A 25835-nucleotide genomic window follows, 5' to 3' on the forward strand; every position below is an offset into this window, starting at 1 on the left:
TGCCTGAGAGGCTCATTATACTATTTGGTGATGTACAGACGAGCAGACCACTTAGAATTAAGTGGCTAGGATTAAAGGCACAGCCTGCCACTTACCAGCGGCGTGACCTTGGACAAGTTTCTTGAGCCCCCTTGCCCACCATTGTAAGAATTGATCTTGGGCAGCCCTGTGGCCCACTCCTGCTGGTGGGCAGTGAGGAGACCTGTGGTTCACCAGGCCTCACAGTCAACACTTAGAGATGTCTGGGGTAGTTCTGTGTCCAGTTACGTGAACCTGCTGAACAGCCACTCCTGACAGTCTCCAGAAGAGTAAATAACCTCATGGAATGGCCTAGAGCAGTTCTCCCACTGGCACAATGTCCTTTCCAGACAGGAGGACATGCCCGCAGGGCCCTAAAGGTTTAGGAGGACAGCCCTGTGATACCTTCTATTTTGTGTCCCAGAGTCTGGAGCTTTCCTCAACGCTTGCATCAAATAACCGTCACATATCTTTATGGCATCTCTGTGTCTCAGTCCCTTGGGTTTCTCACCCATGAAGTAAACCATATAACACCTGTCTCACCTGATGGCTGATTGTCTTCAACAACGATCATCAAAGAGCTTTGTAAACTGGAGAGTCATATACCAATGAGAGTTACTGCTGTTTCTTCTAAAACATTTTTCACGCCATTTATCTGATGGACACTCTTTGCCATCCTGTCCACAGGCAGCTGGACATTTGGACCCAAGAATGTCATTTTCTCCTTGTCATCATCACCATCATTACCATCATGTCATCATTTGCTTCCACGTACATCGTCACAGCTCCCTTTCCTCTTGGTTTTTCTACCCTCTCTCCTCCCAGCTCCTAGATGCCTAACTCAGTGTCCCCTTCCCACAGTGCCTTTCTCCTCAGCTGCTGTGCTTGCTGAGGATGTTTGCGTTGTAAGCAGTGTCCCAGAGGGAAGACTCTTGCATAGTAGCATTTAAATAAAACAAATTACAAACATTAGGGTTTTGTAGGAAGGCTGTTAATGACGATGAGAGCGCCATGGTTTTAGAAGTGGTTGGAATGCTTTGATTCCATTTCAGTGCTGAATCTTGTGTGTGTGGCAGGTCAGATATGCTGAAGACTAATGGTGGGTGGAGGACCATGGAGAGTTCTGGGGTTGGACGAAGAAGGCGTGAGTTCAAGCCCTGGCTCAGTGAATAGCCTGCCAAGTTTCCCCAAGTAGAGGGCCTGCCATGGCCATGTGTCTCTAGCTTGAAAATGTTGTGATAAAACAGCATCACCCACAAAAATCGTCTTCTCGTGACCCCCATGACATCACCGTCCCTCAGGCTCTCTGGTTACTGCTCCTCCATCCTTTCTAGGCTCCTCTTCTTATTTATTCTTTAAATGTTGATGTTCCGAGGTTCTGTGTTTACATCTTTCTCATCTCACACATGGCCTCTTCCTGGGTGTCCATAACTCTTCCCTGGATTCAGTGACCAACCGCATTTGGTGATTTCCCAAATCTGTTTCTGTAGCCCCAACCTCTCTTCATATATCTAACCACCTGCTCGATAACCTACTCAAATTCCCACAGCATCTCAAACCAAATCAGATCTGAAACAGGCCAACTTCTCCTGGTTGGGTCCCTCTTCCTGCATCCTCTGATCTGTGACTAGCACAGCTCTCCCCCCATCACCCACACCAGTATCCAGGAACCATCCTAGCTCTTTCCTCTCCTTCACACATCTGCATCCAATCCACCACACAACCCCAGACTTCTGCCTGCATCCACTTTTTTCCGTGGCCATGGACAGCTGTCATCCATCTGCTGAATTCTTGCCATGGACTCCTAACTGGGCTCCCCCACTTTAAGCTTTCTCCTGTCAGTCTGTTCTCCAGAGGGCAGCAAGAGTTAACTTTCTAAAAAGCAAATCTGATTCAATTATTCCGCAGAGCCACACTTTCAGTGGCTGCCATTGCCCTCAGTACAGAGTCCAAACATCTTAGCACATCTTCGCCCTTGAGACAGACCTCTCAGGAGCAGCGTGCTCTCTGCCCACAACTGGCCACCAGCTGTATCTAACTCCTGTGTTCCCAGCTCCCTCTCCCTGCCTCTCCCCCCACCCTCCAAAGCCTTTCCACAAGTCTACACTCCACCCTCCACCCCACTTGCTCATTTAAATCTTCTTCATTTTTCCCACATTTTTTATATAACGTCCCCTGAAAAGCCTCTCTTAGCCCTTTCCCCCAGGTCTGAATCAAGGTCATTCCTTATTAAATCTGAAATAATTGCTGGGCAAATTACCTGGAATGGATAAAAACAAAATTTAATTCAAACTTTTAAAGAATGACTTTTAAGCAACATCAATAGCTTGAACCCATTACTGAAAATGTTGCAGTGTAAGGTGCTATAATATTTAATATCCAGATAAGATTCATTTGTATTTTTATAGAAAATCACCTTCTCTCTTGGTTCAAATATTAATTGTGGGAGGATTTCCATTATGAAGTTACATGAAAAGTCATTTCTTCATAGAAATTGCAGGGACACTTGCCTCCGACTAAAGTTAATATCAGCTCCTAGCGAACAGGATTTGGATTTAAGGGATACCGTAAAGGTGTATCATATAAAATGCACAGATACTGCCTGAAAGAGGCTGCGTTACTATGGGCTAGAAAATAGCAATGAAGGAAATGAAATCAGTGAAATAAGTCATACCTACATCTTTGGCAAATGTACAATAGATGGTCTACTTTTCCTTAAATTGCAGTTCTCGGTTGACTTGAATTATTCTGTTTCCCAAACTTCTAAATTCTCTTTTTGACTCCCAGTGTCTGTGAAGGCTTCAGATACAACCCTCAGCTTAATGACATGGAAAATTGAAGTTTATCTCATTCCCAGCTGGTACAGATCACTGTTTTGTTGGTCTTCACGAGGTGTTAGGTCCAAGACCAATTTAGGGGGGCTTCCTGAACACAAATTCAGTAACAGGCTTTGATTCTAAAATTTATGGGGCCCATTTGGCTTTCACGTGTTGTTTACATAGCAGCGACTTAAATTGTAAGCTTGTTTATCACTTGGACTCAAGAGTTGAACAAGATTTGGCACATAATTTTTAGGCTTTGGATCAAAATCTTTCTTCAGTTATAGCCTAACAATACTATGTTGATGTTTAATCATTAAAAATGCCAACAAAATCTTCATGTCTGCTCTCATGTTGGAACAAAATAGCCTCTTATTAAAGAAGTACAAGCAGCATCGCCTGAGTGTTCCACAGGCTGGTGATTAATTCCTGCCCAGTTGTGGTTGACCCCTAAGTCAAGTTGCCAGCCAGGAGATTCCCTGTCAGCTCCCATGACATCTCTCTTGTGTGGGATTCATTTCTAGATTCCTGGAGTGAACACACCAGCTCAACACAGCCTCTCAGTGTTATTCCCCAGCTTCCGTCAGCTCCAGCAAAGCCCTTTGGCAACTCCAGGCTACCCCGGGGGTTCTTAGAAAGCCACAGTAGGCATGCCAGGCCATCGGTGTGCTGCCGTGGGATCATGGCAGTTGATCTGTGGCAGTTCTCAGGGTAATTGATCCACAGGAAATCATGGATCTCCAGGTACAATGAACCTGGTTTGCACTGTGAGGCCGATATGTCCTGGGATGGACAGAGGGAACAGGAAGCCTCAAGTCACCTCGGTGAAACTGCCTCTGAGCCTGCCTTGGGTACTGAAAGGAAGCTGTGCAAACTGAGGGATGCCACCTCTGTCCTGCCATTCGCTTCTCCATGGCTGCTTGCCAAGAAAACATGCCAGGCCCTTAAAACAGACCCTGCAAAGTTACTGTGGGACTTTTTAACACAAGGGACAGGGCAATCCCTATTGTCAAGTAGGAGAAGACAGTTTTTCCACTGCTTAACTTAAGCTATTGAGGCTCATTATTTTGCTCTAAGTATTTCAAAGGGCTTCAGAGAGAATATGGACTCAACCTCTCTGTGACTAATTAAAATCTTGGTTCATAAATGCAGGGATCAAATCAAAGACAAATCAAATGTCAGAGTCAAACTCTTGTTGACAGTCAATGGGGTTAGGAACCAGACTTATTCCCCCACACAAATGTTCTGGGCCCGGTGTATTTTCAGTTGCATCCCTACAGGGTCCCCCATCCTTCACCCCCCACACGAAATAGCTGTATGTTACACGGTGACCTGGTGCCTCTGACAATGCCAGACTGCCTGTGCTGGAAACTGAATAAGGTCATGTTTCTCTAGATAGAGACAGTGTATTCACTGCTGCCGTTTGGATGAGAGAAAGCAAGCATAAAACTAATCTTTCAATGTCTTTCCTTTTGTTCTCAGGAAACAGGCTCTCAGGTTGCGTGTACCATTCAGCCAGTGAGTAATGAGCTTTGATAGGAGTGGAGTCGTGCCCTTCACGGCCTGTCTCACACAGGCCTTTCTCTTCTCACTGCCATTGTATTCATTTCGTTCGCTCTTGCCACCGTTGCACTCACAAAACAAGAAATCAATAAGTAATTATGGATAGGTAAGGGACGCCTGCAGACTTTCTCAAATGTCCAAATCATAGTGGGTGAGAGAGTGGACATAGGCTTCGAGTTGCCTTTCACTGCTTTCAGGAGACCGGCCACTATTTGTTTGTTGGCGAGGCTGTCGTTCTGCTCCCTGCACAGTGAAGTCCTGGGCCCGTGCTTAACGTCCTTTCATCACCCTTCCTTGCTGGACATTTAGTCATCAATACTGAATCCCAAGGAGGACTGGAAAGATATTTTGACATGTAGTCAAGAGATAAAAAGCGCAGCATGGTCAAAATTCAAAATTTTGATCTTTAAGTCTTACAGTAAGAAGGGCAAGAAATTCTTTAATACTCGCTTTAGCATGCGGCCACTTTGGGAATTAATAGATTTTTACTTTGCGAGTGTCTAAGACGGTGATAGAAAAGCAGTAAATCCTCTGTAGAAATAAACGAAACTACTCACTGTAGAGCTGTTGTTCTATCAAGGAAATTGCTTATCAGGAATTTATTCATCTGTCTACTATGCTAGAAAATTCTTCACCAAGAAATGAACTGGAAGAACATCGGACTTGTGGCCAGATTCGAAAACAATCCAAAGGCTAGTGTCCTCAAGACTTACATTGCAGCTTCTCAAGTTTTTTCTTTTCTAAATCACTTAATGTCAGATTGGGGGAGAAACCGAAACGGCTGAGGGTAAACACAGCTATGACACTAGACTCCATAAATCTAGGCATCTGCTCGTTGATATTTGTATTGACAAATAAGGTCTTCCTTCATGAGGTCCCCTGACCTCTCGGAGACAATTCTCAGACACCCATCATATGACATCTGTCCAAAAACAAAGGCACAAATGGGAAAAGAAGCAAAAATCAATTGGGCAAAAGTGGAAATCGATGCACATGGCAGCTGCTAAATAAGAACTGACTAAGTTATGGCTCTCACTGGAACGGATCCCCAAGTCAGGGGAAATCCTACAGAGCAGTGCCCAAACCAGACGTTTCCTCTGCGCCTTCACTCTTTCACTAGGCTTTACCCATAATGTTTTAAATCAAAACCTACAAAAAGACCCCAGAGACAAAAGGCAGGGGAACAGGTTTGATCAAGAACTAGAAAACTCCCTGCATTTAATGTAAGTCTCCCACCATCCCTATTCCTTCACTCAAACTCAGCCCTCCTTTTTCGGTGGATCCCAGTAGATGGGATGGTGTTACGTCTACAAGTCTTCATTGGCTTGGGCAGAAAAGAGCGTGGTCAGTTTCTTCCCATCTCCATCTCTTCCCCCTCTCAGAAGCTGTTCCTTCCTGTGTCCCCCATCCACCAGGCTCTGGCAGGGAAGGGGGATGAGAGGAGAGGAGAACAGAGCCAGTGGGATTGTGGCCTGGATTTGGTCCACTCTGCCTATGGGAGATGCCCTCATGCTAGCACCTTCTCTAGCGAGGGCAGTGATGTGTTTGCTCCTGAGGACTCCTGGCCAAAACCTGGCCTCCTCCAGCTGGCTGCTCTGAACTCAGAGCTTCTGCTACTACGTACACTGCATGGAGACCAGGCGCATACAGATTTTGTGCTCCTGTAGCTTAGGTAATTTTGAAATCCCTGTTTAAGAAGAGTACACTTTAGGAATATAAAATTCAGTACAGGCCTTGGTAGGGGCCCATACAGTGGACAGACCTGAAGCTTAAGCTTCTTGAGTTCCACGGTCAGTCTCCATCTGGCACTGAGTCTGTGTGTCATCCTGCTAATGTCACTGAAGACACGAGTCCTGCAATCCCCAAAGTCTAGTCAAGCTGAGTAAACTGTCCATTCCCTGGCTTCTGGAGCAGGAAGATGGGGAAGGCCCAGCCCACTGACCACTTCCAAGGAGGCTTTCACCAGCAGCCCCTTGCACCCTCCAGTGAATTCTCAACCTAATCTTATAGACTCTGGAGATGGATCGGGTGCTAATACTCCAGAACTCCGTTTTATCCACCACCTTCACAACTCTGAAGGGACGGTCTAACAGTTTACTTAGAGAATGTGCAACAAGGGGGCTTCTCTTATTCCCTGCCTTATTCCTTAGTCAAAATGGAGACAATTTAAGGAAAAATCACATGAACACCCAGTTGCAGTACCTCATCACAGGTATTTAAGCACCTACAAGTTGTCCACAGTTCGAATCCACTGTGTCTAGTAAACCCAAAATAAACATGGTTTAAAAAAGGTTAGAAATGTATTGCCCTCTGCATTCGTTTCTTATTGCTGCATTAACAAATTACAACAAACGTAGTCGCTTAAAAAGAAACACAAATTTGTCATCTTACAGTTCTACAAATCAGAAGTCCAAAATGGGTTTCACTGGACTGGAAAGTCTCGGCACGCATGTGCTCTCTTCAGAAGTGCTCTGGAGAATCCATGTCCTTGCCTTTTTCAGCTTCTAGAAGGTACCACTCTCCGTGGCCAGTGGCTCCTTTCTCCATCTCTAAGCCAGCAGCATAGCATCTTTGAATCTCTCTGCTTGCACGGGCACATCACCTTCTCTGACCGCAACCCTCCAGCATCTCCCGTGTAAGGACCCTTGTGATTACATTGGACCCACTCAGACACTCAGAATCATCTCCCCCTTTCGAGATCTTTAACTTAATGGCATTTGCCAAGTCCCTTTTACTATGAAGGTAATGCATTCACGGGGTCTGGGCATTAGGACACAGACATCTTTGGGGGCCGTTATTCAGCTAGCCACACCCTACCTCATGAGTCTGCGTGTCCTGGTCTGATACCGCGCTTCCCAGGCCATGGTTTTGGCTCCTTCTCACTCACTCAGTGCTCCCACCTCTAGAGTGTTGCCCTCATCTGCACTCCCCACATTGGCCCTCCATCTGTCTTCATTCCAGACAACTGGAAGGGAAAAGGGCAGACGAGGGCATGCTTTTTCTTTTAGGAGTATGCCTTTGGATGTACTTCCAGATCTTAGTCATGTGGCCAAATCTCCCTGTAAGGGAGGCGGAGAAATGGGCCCACCTTAAAAGCAGAGTTTCCATTACAAAGTGGAAGAGTGAAGGGAGAGGCTACCAAGATGCTTATGCCCACAACATTCATGTTACATACGCACCAACGCCAGCACTCCTTTTGACCGCTGTGCCCAGTTTTTAGAACCATTTTCTTGGGAGAGCCCACGGTGCTTCCATGTAATTGAAACATGCTCCTACAGTAATTGCCAGTTGGCTTCAATTTTGAAAACCATCCCAAGTTGGCGACTCCTTTAGTCCTTTGCAGGGAGGCCAGCTCAGTGGGGAAAGAGGAAGGATTCTACGGTTTCAGACTCTTTTCTGCAGCCTGAGCAATTATAACGAGCATTAGCAGAACCCGAGGGAAGAAGTGAGGACGGCATAGAATGTGGGGACAGTGCACGTTCCTTGTTGCCCTGTCACATGCCGCGATGAAGCCTGAGGAACTCACAGTGCCCGTGCACTCCCCTGAGAACCAGTCATGCTCTGCTCACCGGAAGTCACCATTTCACCAGGTGACAGATTTACCCGCTGGTACAATACGTAGCAACAAAAATGTAAACTATAATACACATCAATCTGGCTTTTCCTCTATGCCAGTATGTACTACAATGTGCCCATTTTTTCATTCTCTGTGTGTAATAGCACATGATTCCTCTTAGAACCATCCCCTTAAGCCTATTAGCAAATGCCTAGTTACTTCATTCATTCATTCATTCAACTCCTGTTTACTGAGTAACTACTATATCCTAGGCTTCATTTTAGGCACTGGGAATACAGAAGCGAATGTTACCTACGGATTGGATTCCCTTGCTCCATCTTAAAAATGACACTTAAACCATTATGTCTTGGTTGTTTTAGGTTATGCTTATATTTATTGGGTTCTATTCTAAAATAGAAATACATGTTTTTCCCTGTTTATCACCCAGGTTTCTTGTTAAGTCTTTTTCTTTGCGTCAGAACTTTACGGTGTCGGTTTTCCTCTTGTTTCTTCAGCCTCTCCCCACCCCACCCCCCATCATTCTCCCTCTGTAAATACATTCTTTGTGCTTCTAGCTTAAAAGAAATGTCCTCTCCCGACCATCCTCCTCCATCCTCTACCTTTCTTTCTGCCCTCACATTTCCCACACTTCGTAGTTAAGTTTCACAGTTAACTTTCTAGAAAGTTGGCAGTTTGTGCAAGTGCCTGCTTTCTCACTTTCCATTTTAAGCTTCGAGCCCCTGCTGTGAGACAGGGCACCTGTCCTTCCACCTTCATTGAAATCGCTCCTAATTGCAGTGTTTAACTAGTTGAATTATCCATACTAGTCCGGGAAGGCTCCCAATTGTAACAAGCCAACCTAAACCAATTATGATCCAACTCAGTAGGAGTCTATTTTTCTGCTCATGTAACCAACCTGTACAGGTGTTCTGGTGGGCAGGTCAGCTCTTCTCCCAGTGGGCATTCAGGTACTGATTCCTTCCACCTGTGGCTCCCCCATGCAGTAAGACCTGGCACACCCCCTTCACCTCACATTCCCTTGGTGAGATCTTGTCACATGGCCATATAAAACTGCAAGGGAGGCTGCACATGTGGTCCAGGTGCGTGTCCAGGAAGAAAAGGAAACGATTTGGGAGGCCAATTAGCAGTCCTGGCCACTTCTTCCTCCCTCACATTGCCCCCCCCCCCCCATTCTCTGCACCACTCTCTTCTGGTTTTTTGTTTTTTATTTTGTTTTTTTCTGACCTTGCAAATAGCTCCAGCTGAGTCTTTTTTTGTAGATGCCTGGTCTTCCCTGAGGCATCTTTGCTTTTTACCTACACCTTGTACTAGTGTAGATGATCTCATCTGCTCCCAAGATTTTTAAGTGCACTTGAAAGCCAGTGGCTCCCACAGTTATTCTCCATGTGGTCTTCACTCCTGAGCTCCCAGTTTACATGCACTGCGACCTACATGCCGTCTCCATCTAAGCGCACAAGCTCTAAGAGTTCACACGTCCAATATGCAGCTCCTGAAATCATCCCCACCTCTATTCTTCTTCCATTGCTGCCCATCTCCGGGAAGAGCGTCCAACTACCTAGCTGTTCTTCCCCGAAATCCAGGAAGTACCCAATTAATACCTCCTTCTTCCTTATCTCAACTCTATTCAGCACCAAGTCCTCTGGGTTCTATGTTCTAAATACCTCTCAAATCCATCTACCACCCCCAACTGTCCCTAGTCCTGGTGCAGTTGCTGCCTGATTGGCTTTGTGGAATCTGCTTTACCACCTTCAGGCTCTTTTCCCTTAAGTATTCAGAGTACACTTTTATCAATCCCGATCTCACTTTGTCAGTCCCCTGATTGAAACTCTTCAGTTTTTCTCACGATAAAGCCCTACCCATCTCTCCAAGCTCACCTCCCTGTACCCTCCCCCCCCCCATCATGTTGTCTCAGCCACTCTGGCCTCCTGGGTCATCCTTGCTCTTTCACACAGGCACAAGGCTGTGCCAGCCACAGAGCCTTTGCACTGCATGGGCGCAGGTCGATTCCATAGCCAAGAACGCCTTCCCTCCACTCCCACCAAGCCTGCCTACTTCCATCTCAGCGTAACTGTCACTTCCTCAAGGAAACCTCCCTGACTCTCCAACTCTCCAGGGCTAGTCAAGGTCTCTCGTGACAACCCGTGCTCTTCTTTCATGGCTCTTACTACAAATGCGATGTGACATGATCATTTTTAAATGTTCATCTCCCACTCAGGAGCCATGCCTATCTCCTTCCCTGTTCTCCCCCTGTGTCTAGCACAGTGCTGCCCCTGACTTCAGGCTCAGCAGAGGGTGCATTCACTGACTCTGCTTCCATTTCCATGGTCTGAAACATTTTGAACCAGGGTGGAATATGGAGACTCTGAAGTTAGCATCCAGGCGGCGCTTTGAACCTACTGACCACTGTTGAGTATATATGTAAAATAGCTGCCTTTTCAAATGTTGGAATGACTTCATACTGCAAGTCAGGCATTCGGATCAGTAAACCTAAAGACTGGACTGTGCTCAGTGTCACCCCCAAATTTAACTTTGCAGCACCACTTGGAACAAAAAGGAAATTGTTAAAGATCATCCACGTCAGATCTTTGTTTTAAGCCCTCAAAAGTGATGCCGGGAAAACAAGAGACCTAATCTGGTCTTATTTCAGTTTCCCTGAGCAGGTTTTCTGCATTGCACTGCTACCAATTAACTACTGGTGATTAACAATGGGGTACTTTCTTTGACCAAATTATGTAAGTTCTGTCCAACTTGTCAAATCTTCTCGGTAATATTGGTTCTTTAGAATTAGGCCAGTGGTAGTAAATTGAATTCCTGAAATGGATTTACTCAGTATTTTAAAAGATGGAACTGCAGAAGATTCTTATCCTCATATATATTGTAACTTTAAGTATCCAGAACAATTTAATTAAATTTGATTAGAAGCACAAAGCTGAAACAAACTAATAAAAGCAACTGGTATGTCAGGTGGTATTTATTTCTGCATTAAACTGCAAATACTCCCTTTTGGCCCTTACAGATTTAGTTTAAATATTTAACTCTGATAGCTTTTGGAATTGTTGATGGAATTAGTTTTAATGAATCTTTAACAGTTTGTCTTAAAAATAGATGGAAGCTTGTTTTGTTATAGCCAAGAGGAGCTGAGGTTTCATTGACATGCAAAATTTGGCTTGGTCTTCAATCACACCGACTATAAATATTCTACAACTGTTTTCTTCTATATTGTTAACATAGGAACATCCAAACCTATAGAAAATTTTATTAGAGTTTATTTGAGCCAAACTGAGGACATGCCCAGAAGCAAGATCTCAACGGACTGAGAAAATGCTCCAGAGAATGGCAGTTTTGCAGTTCTTTTAATACGTTTGGAATCAAAGGGAGGGAACATAAGAAAGGTTACATGAAATCCTATTGGTGGTCGATTAAGGAGGCAGAGAAAGCAAGGTGAGGAGATCTTTGATTGGGTTACAGGATGGTAAATGTTTGACATTTACAGTATATAGGGATGGAATAAGGGCAACAAGATCCTGTGCTCCCTTGAGGGTGGTTACGCCTCTGAGGGATCTAGAAAAGAGGATTATTCTGGCATTTCAAAGATGTGTTCACCTAGATGCACAGAAACAATGGACAGGGCTGGCTTAAGGCAAAGATAAAACTTTCACTAAAGAAGTTATATGGCTGGGGTGTGACTCCCCACCATGACCTGCCCAGTTAGGAATTTATGATCAGATCACCCTGTGAGGTTACTTGACCTTGTCGTATTTATTACAGGGCCCTTTCTTTGTTCACAATAGAATACATTTATTGAAAGGAGGAGGATGTACCTACAACTATCACTAATTTGCAATCTTTTCTTTCTCTGCTCCATGTGATTACATTAATAAGTTTATTCCACTTAAAAATGAGTGGAAAACTGGCATAATTTTGGAGCAATCGAGCTTTTCATAAGTGAGCAGTAACATCTGAGCCAGGTACCATTTTCAGGGAATGGCAACAATTCATGTCTTAACTTCCATTTGCAAAATAGGTTCCTGGTAAGTCCTGTTAGTGAACGCAAGTAACAAGATATAAGTGTTCTAAGTTGAAGTGGATGGACTTGGGTTGCTAAAAGCCCAAAGGATTTTCACCTCACTTTCTTTATATCTCAGGTCACTCAAAGCAAATTAGAATTGACAACCTTTATGGGCTGAGAGCCTTCAAGTACAGCTAATGCAAAAAACCATGCATTTGTTACTTCAGAACCAAATAGTCTCTGTATGCCTACTGAGAAATCCTTGTTTAGAGGCCGAATAAATCTTATCAGATTAAAGAAGTTCCAGAACTGTTTTAGAAAGGGAGGAAACTGCCAGTGACTATACACTGGCCAACAGTGTCTTAGTATACATTTTGGGTTCTAACTGATATGCCCAGCAGAAATAAATAACTGGTCTCCATTTTCAAGGTTAATTATTTTTTCAAGCTTTCATCTGAGTCAGAAACGCCACTTGTCATTAAGAAAAGATTTGCGAAATCTAAATTCAAATTTCGGAAGATAAAGCTTCTAAAATGTGCTTTGGAAACAGATCTGCAAATAGGAGCATCACCATTTAACTTACCATCAGAGCTGTGGAGCTTCACTAACTCTGTCACCCTCAACCCCATTGTTGCCTAGTCTCTCAGGGGTGCCTTCTTCCAGAGGTCAGAAATCACAACACTCCCTGTTAATCTGGTTGTGGAGACAGAGCCAGGAGTGCAGTTTCCAGGCTCTCAACCTCACGTGGAAAGGTGCTGGCTCAGGTAGGAAATGGCCATCAACTGTGATTGGATGGCCGTCAGCTGTGGCTAGTTGGCCGTCAGCTGTAACCAGTGAGCCATTGGCCACTAATATAACTGCCGTGGCTACGCTAGCAGTAGATGGGGGCTAGCAAGAAGATGGTGGCTGAGCTAGTAAGAGCGGATTGCAGTTAGCAGGGCGGATTGCAGTTAGCAGGGCGGGTTGCAGTTAGCAGGGCGGGTTGCAGCTAGCAAGTGGGGTTGGTTTGTTGGCAGAGAAGCAGGCGGCGGGTTGTGGATCATGTGGCTCCTGCTTCCTGTGTCTCCAACCCAGCCACCAGCAAGACTATAGTGGTATGACTTCCCTACCTATGGCTCCGTGGGTGTTTCTTTTTGGACTCACCATGTCCTGCATTCTTATGTGGGGAGCGGGAGCAGAGACCCCGCCTGTCACCCCACATGACAATATGTTTCCTGAACTGCAGGATGCAAGGAACAGTGCAATGGGACGGGGGCGCGGGCAGCTCTGAGAGCTGTGCATGAAATCAGCAGCAGTCCAGGGTCAGACGCTGCAAGTTGAACAATACTTCAGGATTACAAGATTGGTCAAAGAGGAGGCGATTTTCTATACCTCACGTTGAAACATGGGCAGCTGAGAGAAATTACCATTTAAAATGGAGCAGGTAGCCATCGGCCACTTTTTTTCTTTTTGGTACCATTTTATCTCAACTAACACTGCCCTCAGCCTACCTGCAAGTATATCATAAAAGACAGATATACAAACAGCAGAGGACAATACTGATGAGGTTGCTCTAAGCTTAAAAAAAAAATAAAAATAAAAATAAAAGCCAACATAAAGCTCTGGGCTCTGAAAACCTTCATTTGTCATAGAACAATAAAATATAAGAACTTAAAACCTAGCTATAAAGCCCATCACACGGATTGTCGTTTCATTTTACAATAATGAATGCAGTCATATGAAATCATTGAATCCCACTAGCATATATAAGGCACCTCTGTTGCAAGGTCTGTGCTAGGGACCAGGGCTTCAGAATTACACAAGGCCGCAGCCCTCCCTCACAGCTTGGGAGACAGACAGGATTGCAGCAAGCTGTAGTGTGATGTCACAGCATTTTGCCTGCAGCGGGGGAAGGAAACAATGCTGAGGAGCATTGCTAAAAGCTCCCCCCAAACCTCGGGGGTATTTTTAGTGACAGTGATTTAATGAACACGTATTACTTGCATCCTGTTTACCTAGCACAAAGCTGGGAAGGATAAGTTAGATGGGACAGGTAGGAAAACGGAAGGTGCTGTGTCAGGCCAGGCCGCAGAGCTGCCTGATCAAAGGTGTAGACGTGTGAAATTGAATCACATAGCCACTGAATGCTGGGTAATCGGGTGTGACCCGGGCTCAGCGTGTGTGGGGCACCTCTCTGCTCTGAGGGCTAGGACCTATTTTTGTCCATGTGGATGTCAACCTTGAGAATGTCTTATCTGGCATTCCTAAATGGCGTCAAAAGCTTTAGGGCCTCATAGAATGCAGCACTTTAAAATGTATTCTGTATCCCTGTCAGTCACTGACTGCCACCCTTGCATAGAAACTCCAAGCCAGTGGTTCCAAACCTACCATTTATTAATGTCACCTGGGGACTTTAAAAAATACCAATGACCAGGCCGACTCAGAACAGTTTAAACAGAATCTTAGGGCCTGAGGCCCAGGCATTACTATTTTCAAAAGTCCCCAGGCTGATTGAGTCATTTTGACCTTTATTTATGGGAAAGCATCTTTCACAGAGCTCACCCACCATTACGATACTAACGTATACTGGAAATAAGGGCTGAGTGCGACGGCTTTGTAATTGCACCTCTCAGCAGAGAGGGGGCCTCAAGGGGTACGTGGTTTTCAGCCTTGACACCAAGCTCTAGCTCATCCTTTGCACAGAAACCTGACAAGTGTATGTGCTGATCTTAATGGAAGGTCTTGCACAACTTCCAGAATGAGAAGCTGTGGGACGAGTGTGTTGTACCGACCTCATGGAGACCAGCCTGAGATCCTCTTAGTCCGTCATCTGAACTCTGTTAGTAGACGTGTCTTCCGTAACCTAGTTTTCTTGGAGCTGTTTGCAGGATGGTCAAAAATGCACAATGGAGATTCTTACAAATTCAGGGACCTCAAAATACTTAAGGGAAAGATCTGTAGGAACTAAATAGAGTGACGGCCATGTAGACATACTGTGAAGACCCGAGGCTCTAAGGCTGTAAAGAACAGCACCTTGATTCTCGTGCATTCTGGGCCATTGAAAGTACCAATCCAGATGAGAGTGGCTCTGGGGAATAATACAGTGCCATAAAGAACCACACGGGGACTTTAACACAGAAGCTGAAACCAGCGGAAGGACAGTGAAAGGGTAAGATAAAGAAAATCAGATTATTCCTCGTGGCAATTTAAAGTTCAGTGACTTTGAACTCTTTTGTATTTCTATCTCTATATATTTGGAACAATTTAACAACCTCCAGTTTTAAGTTTAATGTGTTAAAAATAAAAACCAATTTGAGGCACAGATATCATATCACATGTTTGACAGCTTGGCTGGGTCTTGAGCTGAAGGGCACAACTTCTAGGTCGTTCTGCTGAAGGTGAATGACAGATATTAAAAGAGTTTCCTTATCATCAATGTTAAGGATTAAGAGCCCTTCCCCAGTTACTATGGCCACACTTCATTCTGTTTTTCTTCTGAGCTGTCTCATCTCATCTCTAGAGGCCAAAGGGCTGATGCAAAGCGTAACTATGGTTAAGCACCCAAAAGAATAGAATTGAAGGCATAGCCTCTGGTCTACAGTGAGTTAAAACTCGAAGAAAAAAAAAGTAGTGATCAAGGAGACAAATAGCGATTTAAAAGCCACATGCCCAACCTGTATGCATTTATGTAAACCACTGTCAAGGCTTTCTGAGTGACAGTGGGAAGTAAATGAATAATAAATTGATTGCAAGCTGTCTAGATAAGTATTTCATGGCTATGTGGATAAAAGAAGTGTTTGCTTAGCAATAACTTTCTTGAAGAAAATGTATCTTGATTTCCCTTCTTCTTTAGAAAGCAAAACATTTTTTTTTAAATTGAATGATGAAAAGTTTCATGCAATAAAAGATGTGGAGGGGCAGGAAATTCATCCTCAAGGTAATCATTCAGCATAACTGAAATGAGGGTTGATTGATCTGTCCCCTGACCTCTAGCATCCAGTGTTACATGTTTTCCATGATGTTTGGAAGTATATACCATCCCACTTGAAACTGCAGGTCTCTTCTAGGCAATGTTGACATTCTTCGTTTTGGGCATCCCACCTTTCCCTCTGCTTCTGTGAATGAGAGGGAAGATGGAGATGGAGAAGTAACCAGATCTCCTCTTCTTGACCCTCCAGGGGCTCCCAAGCTGTGGCCCCAGAAACTGCTCTGACTAAGAGCCTCAGTTGGATTTCCACTCTGCCTTGTTCCCTAAGCTCCCCCACACCCCGCTGACCTCCTTTCAAATCTTCTGTGCCCCCATGCAGACCATCGGTGGCCATGTGCAGAGGCGTCTGACTCAGGAGTGGTGTTCTCTGTGCCTCTGACACACTTGTCATCATCCTCTGGTACCTGCCAATCCTGTTACCCATAGACAACTTACCTGCGAGATCATGTTTCTGTCGTGGTAGCATTCTCAGGAGGGGGTCTTATGAAGGATTTCAAAGCTTTTTTGGTGTGTCCTTAGAAGAGTGCTTTGCTTCATAAGTAGTTTTATTATTACATGCACTTCCCTACCATTTCCAGAGGTGTAAATACTTACATGGTCCCAAAGTAATCTAAGTAGCATGAGATCTGAACTTCTGAGCAAAACATACCTTCAGTCACCTGCATAAGACAGAGGTACTGAGTAATCCAGTGCCATCTCACCAAGTAAAACCAAGCCTGGACTTTATTTTTGTCTAGTGTCTCCTTTGGTCTTAGAATATATCAAATGTTAGCCGATACTCTTCATGTGAAGTACCTTGCTCACCTTTCATGACATATGGCGTATTATTATTTATTCATGACCAAGCCAAGGTTTTGATTAAAGCAATTTCCTGAGACATTATTTGGGGACCCCAAAGTACATCTTCTCAGTTGCAAGTGAGACAAACATAAAATGATCTTCCTCTGTTTGGTCGTATTTAAGGATTTGTGCTGTCAACAACAAAGCATTCTCTTCCAAACGAAGGAATATCTTTTTTAAACAAATTTTTTACTCCACATCGTGAGTTTACACACTTGAAATCTTTCCATCCTGCACATGCTTTTGTCAGACTGCTCCCTCCAGCCACCACCCTCTGAGGAGTTAAGGGAGATACACAGGATTCCCGTGGAGACACTTTCTCCTGCTGCCCTGACGCCCACCCCTCACGGTAGCTCGCTCCCACCTTTCCTTAAGGAGTATTTTCACCTTACGCCCTTCCTACCTGTCACCTCAGTCACCACTGTCGTGGCGTGGAATTAACCCCGGTCGTTCACAAACGGTGAAAGCATTCACAGACTCTATAAAGTGGGAGGGCAAGGAAAAGGTTTTACTCAAGTTAGGAAGAGAGAATTACTGGCAGACTCCTTTGCCAGGGCAGAGCCTGACACGCAGCTGCACTTAACTTCAGGTTACCTTTTTCTTATATAGGGAAGGGGGTGCCGGTCAGGCAGGTCTGAGGGCTGACCTCCTCCCTGGGGTCTGGTCTGTCTGAAGGCGGTGTTCTCTCCGGACTCAGCCATCGAGGCCTGGGACTGTGCGTCACCAGTACAAACTGCAAGGGAGTTGTAAATTGCATTCCTGTGTCCGGGCGCCTAAGAGTTAAGAAACTGCTCTTTTCCAGGTTAGGATTTGTTCATTAATAGGGTATGGGTGGCCTTGAGAAAGGGAACAAACAGAGTTCTTCAGTTAATCAGTGAGGGCAGAAACAAAGAGAACACAGCTGAATATCAGGATGGGTCTAACTGCAAACAAACCAAGTCTGATTACAGGTCGCTAGATAGTGAGCTACGTGGTGAGCCAAGCTGCAAACTAGCTCAGTCTAACTGCATTATTGATTTCACCCTTACAACCACCAAATGCCCAAGCTCCTGGGCATCCATTGTTTCTGGGCTCGGCATTCGAAGGCTATGAATAGCAGTGATCTGCCCCAAAACTTTGCCTTCCTCCTGCCCAGCTCCCTTTCCTTTCCCCCTGGAGCCCATGGTCTGCTTTCAGCAAATCCCGATCTCTTGTCATGATTACCTGCCCTTCTTTGTTTTACTGTCTTGCTCTGATACCAGGCTGTCCCTGAGGACATGACTCCCGCCCATTCCCCTGCAACCTCATCCCCCTCACCCCACATCCCTAGGCTCGGAGGAGGGGGTAGGTATCCTCTTTGCGCCTCATAGCTCTTTCTAGAAATTACTCTTCTCGCTTCCCTCAAGAAAATCCCTGGCGTCTGTGAAGTACCCCCCACTCCAACAGCCTATGAGCCTTTTAATCCTAAAAGGCTCCAATCCACTGACTAGTTTTCATTCTCCATCTCCTCCCCCATATCTTCACTTTCCTCTCTGCCCGATTCCAATCCGTGGGCCTCCGTGATGTTTCCTTTACACTCCCTTGTCCCTGTCTCCTTCCAGTTACTTTCCTGATCACCCCCATCCAATACCATCTACTCCACACCGGCCCCAGGGCAGCTGAATGTGGCTGGATTCGTCTTCTCACTTTGAATTCATTGCCTCAACTCGCCTCTCGGCTCCTGGCCACTGGACAACTGGCCAGAGTCAACGTACTCTCCATTTACCTCCAGAATTATTTCACATCTTCTCTTCTTTCCTTCCTCTTCCTTCTCTTCCTCTTTCCTCTTGATGACCCCACTGTTCAGTGAACTCTATCACCCCTTCTTTCTTAAGAAACTTTCTCCTGCGGTTTTTCTCTTCCTCTCCTGAATCACCAGTGTTATCGCCGTGTTACGTCATGCCCATCACCGCACAAAATGCTGCATGCCACAGGATGTACAGACCATTTCCCGTCATCCAGTCTCGTTATCTTTTGAGCCCGTCTGAGCTAGACATTCACCAACCTGACCAAAGAAAGTACTTTTGTTCCGGTCGTGCCGACTGCCATCTTCCCGAGCCCAATGGTCGGTTCTTGGTCCTTATTATTCAGTTGCTCTCCTCCTCCCTTTATGCACCGGCTTTCCTCGTCTCACCTGACCTCACACACCCCTGGTTCTTTCCCACCTCACCTGTTCCTTCTCAGTAGCCTTTGAATCTTCTCCTACTCCTTGAACCCTCTGAATAAGTATCGGAGTGTCCCAGGGCTCACTTTCTGCTGTGTCCTCTGCTGTCATCTGTTTGCACTCGTGGGCAAGGTCGCCATCTGTTCTCTTTGCTTTACAGAATACCTACGTGCTGAACTCTAGAATCTTATCTCAAGCCCCGACATCACTCCTGAAGTCCCGATTTGCAGATTCTGTTTTGTCCTCCGTCGTCTCTTCCATTTCCAACAGGCATCTCTAACTCCACGTCGCACACAGCAGTATCGCTTTCACCTCCTAAAGCCACGTCTCTCCCAGTGTTCCTGGTTCGGTAAATGCCACCTACATCGGAAGCATCAGGGTAGGGCTCCCACACCCAGGAGCCAAGTCCTCAGCAAATCCTCCCCACAGATGCCAAATCAGCCCATTGCTCATCACCAGCCCCCACCCCAGCCAGGGTCATCTCTCCCTCTCTCCAGGGGAATAGCTTCTTCACCAGTCTCCCTGTTTCTTTTCTCCCCCTCAAAACTGTCCTAGATATTCAGAAGGCTTCTTGTTTTCCTGGTCCCCCATTGCTCACTCCTCTTTAGTCACAGCTCTCACGAGCCAGGCCCTGCCCCACCCCAGGGCCTTCTCATCTCCTCTTCTCTTGGCTTGGAAACCCCAGCCTGGCTTCAGTGTCTGGTTCCTTGGCATTCTCCAGGACGCTGCTGCCATGTTCACTGTTCCCAGAATGTTTGGCCAACCACACTCCATAAACTTGCCACCTCACACTCCCACCTGCATTCCTCACAGCCCTAAACCTGTTCCCTTTCAAGCACTTACCAGTCTGCCACGTCTTAGTATTAATGTTTCTTTACTTGGTTACTGTTCGGCACTGGGTGGCCTATTAAATGCCTAAGACTCAGGTTCCTCCTGTGTAAGACGGACATAATAACAGTGTCCAGCCCACGGGATTGTTGAGACTATCTTGCCCTGTGGTAAGTACTCAATATGTGCTAGTTCATAGCTTTTAAAATGCCGTACTTCTAGTCTGGGTTATCCTGCCTGTCAAATTGAGTGGGAGGCATGAGAAATAGATAAACAACGACACAAATATTGAAATGAGTATGAGATTTATTCTTCATTAACTCTTTTCTATTTATATTTGCGAAGATTCTTTATGGAGCATTGAGTCACTTAAAAGTGTAAATATTATCAGAAAAAGAAAAAGCTGAAAGAGTTGAAAATGATTGGCTCTGTGAAACAGAAGTGGGGGTGGGGTAGGGGTCTGCTTTTCTTTGTTCTACTATCTGTGCTATTTAACATATTACTTTGATAGAAATAAACTTGAATTAAAAGAGAAAAAGGAGTGGAAGGAAATACTATGACATCTTATCAGGAGATCTCTGAGGGGGCGGGAGGGGGTGGGTTGGTGGATTATTGGCTATTTTTGTTTTCTTCTTCTAAATTCATAAAATGATCCTTAATGTATTTATATGGTTTTTATAGTGAAAAATATCACATACGCTTTTCCTGTATTAACTGGATATTGCAAGGAATAAATGGAGGATTCATGAATTTTGAGTATGCTCTAAATTGGAAACTATAATTCCTGGGGCAAAGCACAGACCATACCAGTCTAGACTGAATACTCAGGCACAGTTGTGCTGAAGGCTTTGAGCCGGTGGGGATGGGACATTGTGGCCAAGCGGAGGCTGGAAACAATGTAGAGACAGAAACCAGAAGGCAGGACGCAGCTCTGTATTCTGATCCCTAACACATTGCTCCTGGGAACAAAAGAGGAAACACATTTGGAAGATGGTTGAAAAGAGGGCCAGAGCCAGACACAGTGGGAACCAGGTAGGCAAAGAATAGACAGTTTCAGGGTCATCCAACATTCTGAGCATGATATTTTCATTTAAATAAAAGCTTCTGGCCGACGCGGGTTTGCCAAGAGACCACATTTGGGAAGGAGAGCAAGCATTAAAAGCAGGCCCTGCCGTGTCAGGCTGCCTGGAGGACAGAGGAGATGGGTCTCCAGTCACGCACATCTCTGTTAACCTTGACGATGGCACACAGCTCCGTGATCTCTTTTGACAGACTGCTGAAATGTTTTGCAAATTCAGATGCTTGGAACGTGGAAATGTCAGGAGGCGACGAATCACTCTGCCTTCCCCACTTAATAGGAGCGTGCTGTCTTTGCAGGATGGATGGTCACAGTATCACTTTGTAGCCTCATCTTCAACCATCGAGAGGGATCGGCAAAGGCCCTACTCCTCCTCCCGCACGCCCTCCATCTCCCCTGTACGCGTGTCTCCCAACAACCGCTCAGGTAAGAGACACCCAGAGCCAACCAGGCCTGATTCCCTCCCTCCAGCCCCAGAGCTGACCCCGCAGAGAGAGCGGTCCCCATCCCGACGTTTGCAGAAATATCAAATAAATCTGCTTCCTTTTTGTAACAACGGTGACTTTGTGTTACGTACACACAGACTCAGAGCAAATCTCTCTAACAGGTTTCTAACAGGTGTCATGTACACGAAATGCATGTGACGGGCATTCAGGGAGGAACAAGGATAAAGAAAACTGTCAAGTGTTCGCACATCAGGGTTTTCCGTGGACGTTTTTCCAACTTAAAATAGTTTGAGTTGCATTTTATTGATTTTCATTGGGACAACAGAGGAGAGGAGAGAATGTGCTATTTCTTCCTTTAGGATGACATACATTCAAACTACGTCATTGAGGGTGTCGTTACCATTCCATATCTGATTAGCTTTTTATTATTGCCTTTAAACCAGCAGATAAATCACTGATAAATTCTTATTACAGCCAACGATAACTTTTAAGTCGTTTAGTTTGTTTTTTTCTAATTTCGTCACATTGCTTAAATTTTGAACTAACTTTTCTTCTTTACTTGAAAAGATGCTTTATTGTTATACACCTTTTCAATCACATCATATGATACCAACGATTAGAAAAAATTAAGGGCGAAATATGAGCATATCGTTTAGTATATACCTGGCATGTGTTTTATTGTGATTTTAGTCAAAGTGTAAGTTTTTAAAACTCTTCTTTTGATTTCTGCATTTTGGTTTTTATTGTGAGAAAGGATGGATAAACAATGTGCGTGCACACACACACACACACACACACCCCTATTTGGGTTTTATTTAGGAAAAGTTTCTCTTTGCTTTTTGCTGTTCTCCCCCTGCTGAGGAAGTAACATTTCCTGAAACTTGAACTCAGAGGGCATAGCAGAAAGCATTCCCCAGCAGAGGCCCCTCTGCCCTCAAGGATATTTGTCCTAAAACTTGACACCGCACTTGACTGTCAGGATAATGAGGAAACTCAGAAATGAACGGGGAATATTTGACTGAAATAAAGGAGCCTGTCTCTGCCCTTTGAAAGCTTTTAGTGTGGTGTCACCGCTCTAACGTTTAGTTCCACACTAGACGAGAGAATAGGACCCCCACCCCGGCAGACTGTAGAAACTTCCACCTGTCTGAGAAGCACGGATGTGGCTTTTTATGATCAGACTTCTGTAATTCTTAAAAAGATAAAGACCACTGAGTCTGGGAAGCACAAGGATAGTATCTTTTTAAAAGCTCTAATTGCTAAGAACCAGTCAGCGTAAGGAAGATGGAATGGTGCCAGAAGGAGCAGCAGCCCCTAGCAGGCTGTGAGCATTCTCGCCATTTAGGGAAGGTGCTGCCTGGTATTTCCTAGGCGACGTACATCCAAGACACCTAATAAACACTTGTTTGCATGATTTGATTTTTCCCCAGAGTATCACCCTGTTTACCAGAGACCACGGTGCATGAGGTCTCAGGAGATAATTACACACTTGATGTGGTTTAATGAACCCCACCATCTGTGCAGTAGTAGATTCTAATTTTAAAAGCTTTGGTCAAGGGGCTCTAAAATATCATTCCTTCGTGATTGCCTGGCAGTGACTAATAAAAGGCTAGCCTTGATGCAGAAAGACCTAGGAGCCAAGGAGCAAAGGCAGGAAAGGGACTCTCCCGGAGAGAAGGAGGGAGCGCAGAAGACAGAAGAGGAGGGCAGAGGGACGAGGAGGTGAGCGGACGCAGCAGAGCGTGGCCTGAGAACACGCAGGAACTGGACGGAGTCTGGCTGACTTTGTTTCTCTGTCTTCCCATTGGATTTACACCCAGAGATTTTTGGTCCAACTGATTTTGGGTGGGATTCAAGCATTTGTATTTTTTAAACTATTCCAAGTAATTCTAATGGGCAACCAGGATTGGCAACCTCTGAGGATTTTCAAGAGCTGAGCAGTGTGCCTCAATTTTATTTTGATAGGTTTGAGAAGTGGATGGGAGGCGTTTCAGATGTCAGGACAAGATGAACAAAGTCCCCTTCCTAGCATTTGTCTGTGACGTCTACTGAGCACCCTGCCTTTTATTCTGGTTTATTCTCATGTCCACTTCCTCACCTGATTGTGAACACCTCTAGTTCAGAAAGTGTGAAGTGATTCATGTTTCTGTCCCCCAGTGCCTAACGTAGAGATTTGCACATAGAAGATATTAAGTTAGATGAAATGAGTCAAATGGCTCAGAGAGTGAAAAGAGAGGTATGTTCAGGCTTACCGAGGGGGCTAGAGCTGAGGGAGCCCAGGGACAGTGTGTACAATAAGCTGCAGGGTAAACTGAGGCTTGATTGGGGAAAGTCTTAGACACTAGGCAAGGAAAGAGGGCTTTGTCCTAAAACCCAGGGTTCCCCTAGCCTTAATAATCACCACGTCTGCTTATTAAATATGGATTCCTAGGCCCATCCCCTGAAGATTCAGACTCAAAAGATCTAGGGTCAGGTCCTGAATCCCTAAGTTCTCAGGTGAGTCCCAAGGTTCAATGAGTTTCTGAAGCTCGAGCACAAGCAGCTAGGGGAGGCTTTGAGGCAGAAGAGTGCTTTGCTGAGCTCATATTGAGTTAGATACAATTAACTGAGCTCTGGATATGAGTGGCATCTTGAGTATGGAGACCAATGTAAGGACAACCATGGGGCGGAGGGTGGGGGGCAGTGCCCGTCTGGATGCCTCACTGCCCGCACACACAGGTCTTACTCCACTTCCTGCAACACGTCTCTGCATTGACAGGGCTGTTTAGTTCTTCCCGACCCATCTGATCTTTCAAGAAAACTAAACCTCTTTTTGTTTACTTTCTTATCCCTCCAAGTTCAGCTTTTCCTGTGTTCTGGGACCCGTTTGTTAAAGAAACATGGAATTCCCAGGAAATCCTATAATCACAACCTATCGTTGTAGAAATGGAGACACAAAGGGGTGACAGGGCTCATTCCCCAGTCTGACAGGCAGTGAGGGGTGGAGGTGCGAGGTGAGGGAGGGCAATTATTGGGGACATTCATCAAAAAAGCTTGGCGCAAGCTCCATTAGGAAGAAGGTGCTGTCCTCCCAGCCTGCCCCCAGCCCACCCCAGCAGGCCGATCTTTGCAGGTTGGATTGTTTCTGTCCCACCCATCATCCTGTGTGGGGAGTTGTTTCCTCTGCTTTCCTTTAAGCAGTTTCTGGATAACTTGGTATTTAAATAAAACTGCACTTATTTTCATCAGGGATTCCTCAATATCAGTAATAGCTCCTCTAAAACACATCTAATTAATAAAAGGAAGGAAGAAAGAGGGAGGGAGAGAGGGAGGAAGGAAAGTATAAGGAAAAGAGAAATAAAGAAACCAAGACAGATCTCATTCTTAAAACTGTCCTCAACACCTGGGGAGAATCATGTTCCCTCTAGGATGTCTCTCTAAGGAAGACGGCCCCACGAAATAGTCCTTAATTACGTGCCTCCAACTTATGTGTCCCCTTAACTGCAAAGCACCAAATGATACAGGGTAAGGGACTAGGTAAAGACAAGAGTCCGAAGAACAAGAAAATCAACAGACCCGTGCACACATATTGACATATGTTGAGCCAGGTGTATTTACGACCTCAACTGCTTGTGTGAAAAGCTAACCCTGTTCTGGAATGAGACACAAAAAGTCATCCTTTTGATTTCTTTATGTAGCAAGTGCCCCAGCTTCACCTCGGGAAATGATCAGCCTCAAAGAAAGGAAAACAGACTATGAGTCCACTGGCAGCAATGCCACTTACCACGGAACTAAAGGAGAACACACTTCCAGGAAAGACACCATGACAGGTGAGCTCAGCTTTGTGCATTTCCTCCTCGGAACTGGTGACTTAACCTGGGACAGGGCAGAGGGCTGGGATATCAGACTTCAAGCCATGCTAGACAGCTCAGCAGGGCTTAGCCGCTAGCAGGTAACTTGAAAGCTTGACAGTGAAGATCCCCAGGAATTGGAGATGAGGAGATTCAGCTGGAGGTGTAAAAACTGAGCATCTTATCCCTGAAAATAGCTCAGAGACGATGTCTGCTACACACATTATCCTCAGTCTTTTCTTTACTACTCCTTTCCCTCTCACTTGCCCAGCTCATAATATTCTATCACATTAGAGAGAGAAGTCACTGTAAATTTCTTCTTAGTTGGCATAACCCAAGATGGTTTGCGGTATAGCCAAGCTTTGCCCATTAGAATGGAGGGACGAGAAAGAGGATAAGAAAAGAAGGGGAGGAGGGGAGATAGAAAGAGAGGAGGAGAGATAGAAGGGGAGCAAAGGAAGAAGATTTAAGGGAAACCCACAGAACTTCTGTTGAGGCATTTCTCCTTTGGCCTTGAAACCAAACTCCCAAGAAGATACATTAGAATCCATGACCACACTTCCCTAGGGAGGCATTGATCTTTTATGCTCTTCCTCCTTCACTACCCCAATCATACCCATTGTCTCTCCTTTCTCATCAGCTGAGACTATTTGGAGGCCAAAATTGGTTCCAGTCACC

At 45.2% G+C, this 25835-nt stretch overlaps 1 protein-coding gene across 3 annotated transcripts in view; it reads left to right on the top strand.

The window, feature by feature from the left end:
* CTNND2 (catenin delta 2) overlaps positions 1 to 25835 on the top strand; it is an 826448-nt gene that overhangs the window by 788518 nt on the left and 12095 nt on the right. For all 3 annotated transcript variants that reach the window (XM_074329072.1, XM_074329071.1, XM_074329073.1), the window contains 2 exons: positions 21181 to 21307; positions 25005 to 25136. In XM_074329072.1, coding sequence (XP_074185173.1) covers positions 21181 to 21307; positions 25005 to 25136 — 259 coding nt within the window. The remainder of the gene's footprint in view (positions 1 to 21180; positions 21308 to 25004; positions 25137 to 25835) is intronic.

Source organism: Rhinolophus sinicus, linkage group LG03 (genome assembly GCF_036562045.2).
Source record: "Rhinolophus sinicus isolate RSC01 linkage group LG03, ASM3656204v1, whole genome shotgun sequence".
NCBI lineage: Eukaryota > Metazoa > Chordata > Mammalia > Chiroptera > Rhinolophidae > Rhinolophus > Rhinolophus sinicus.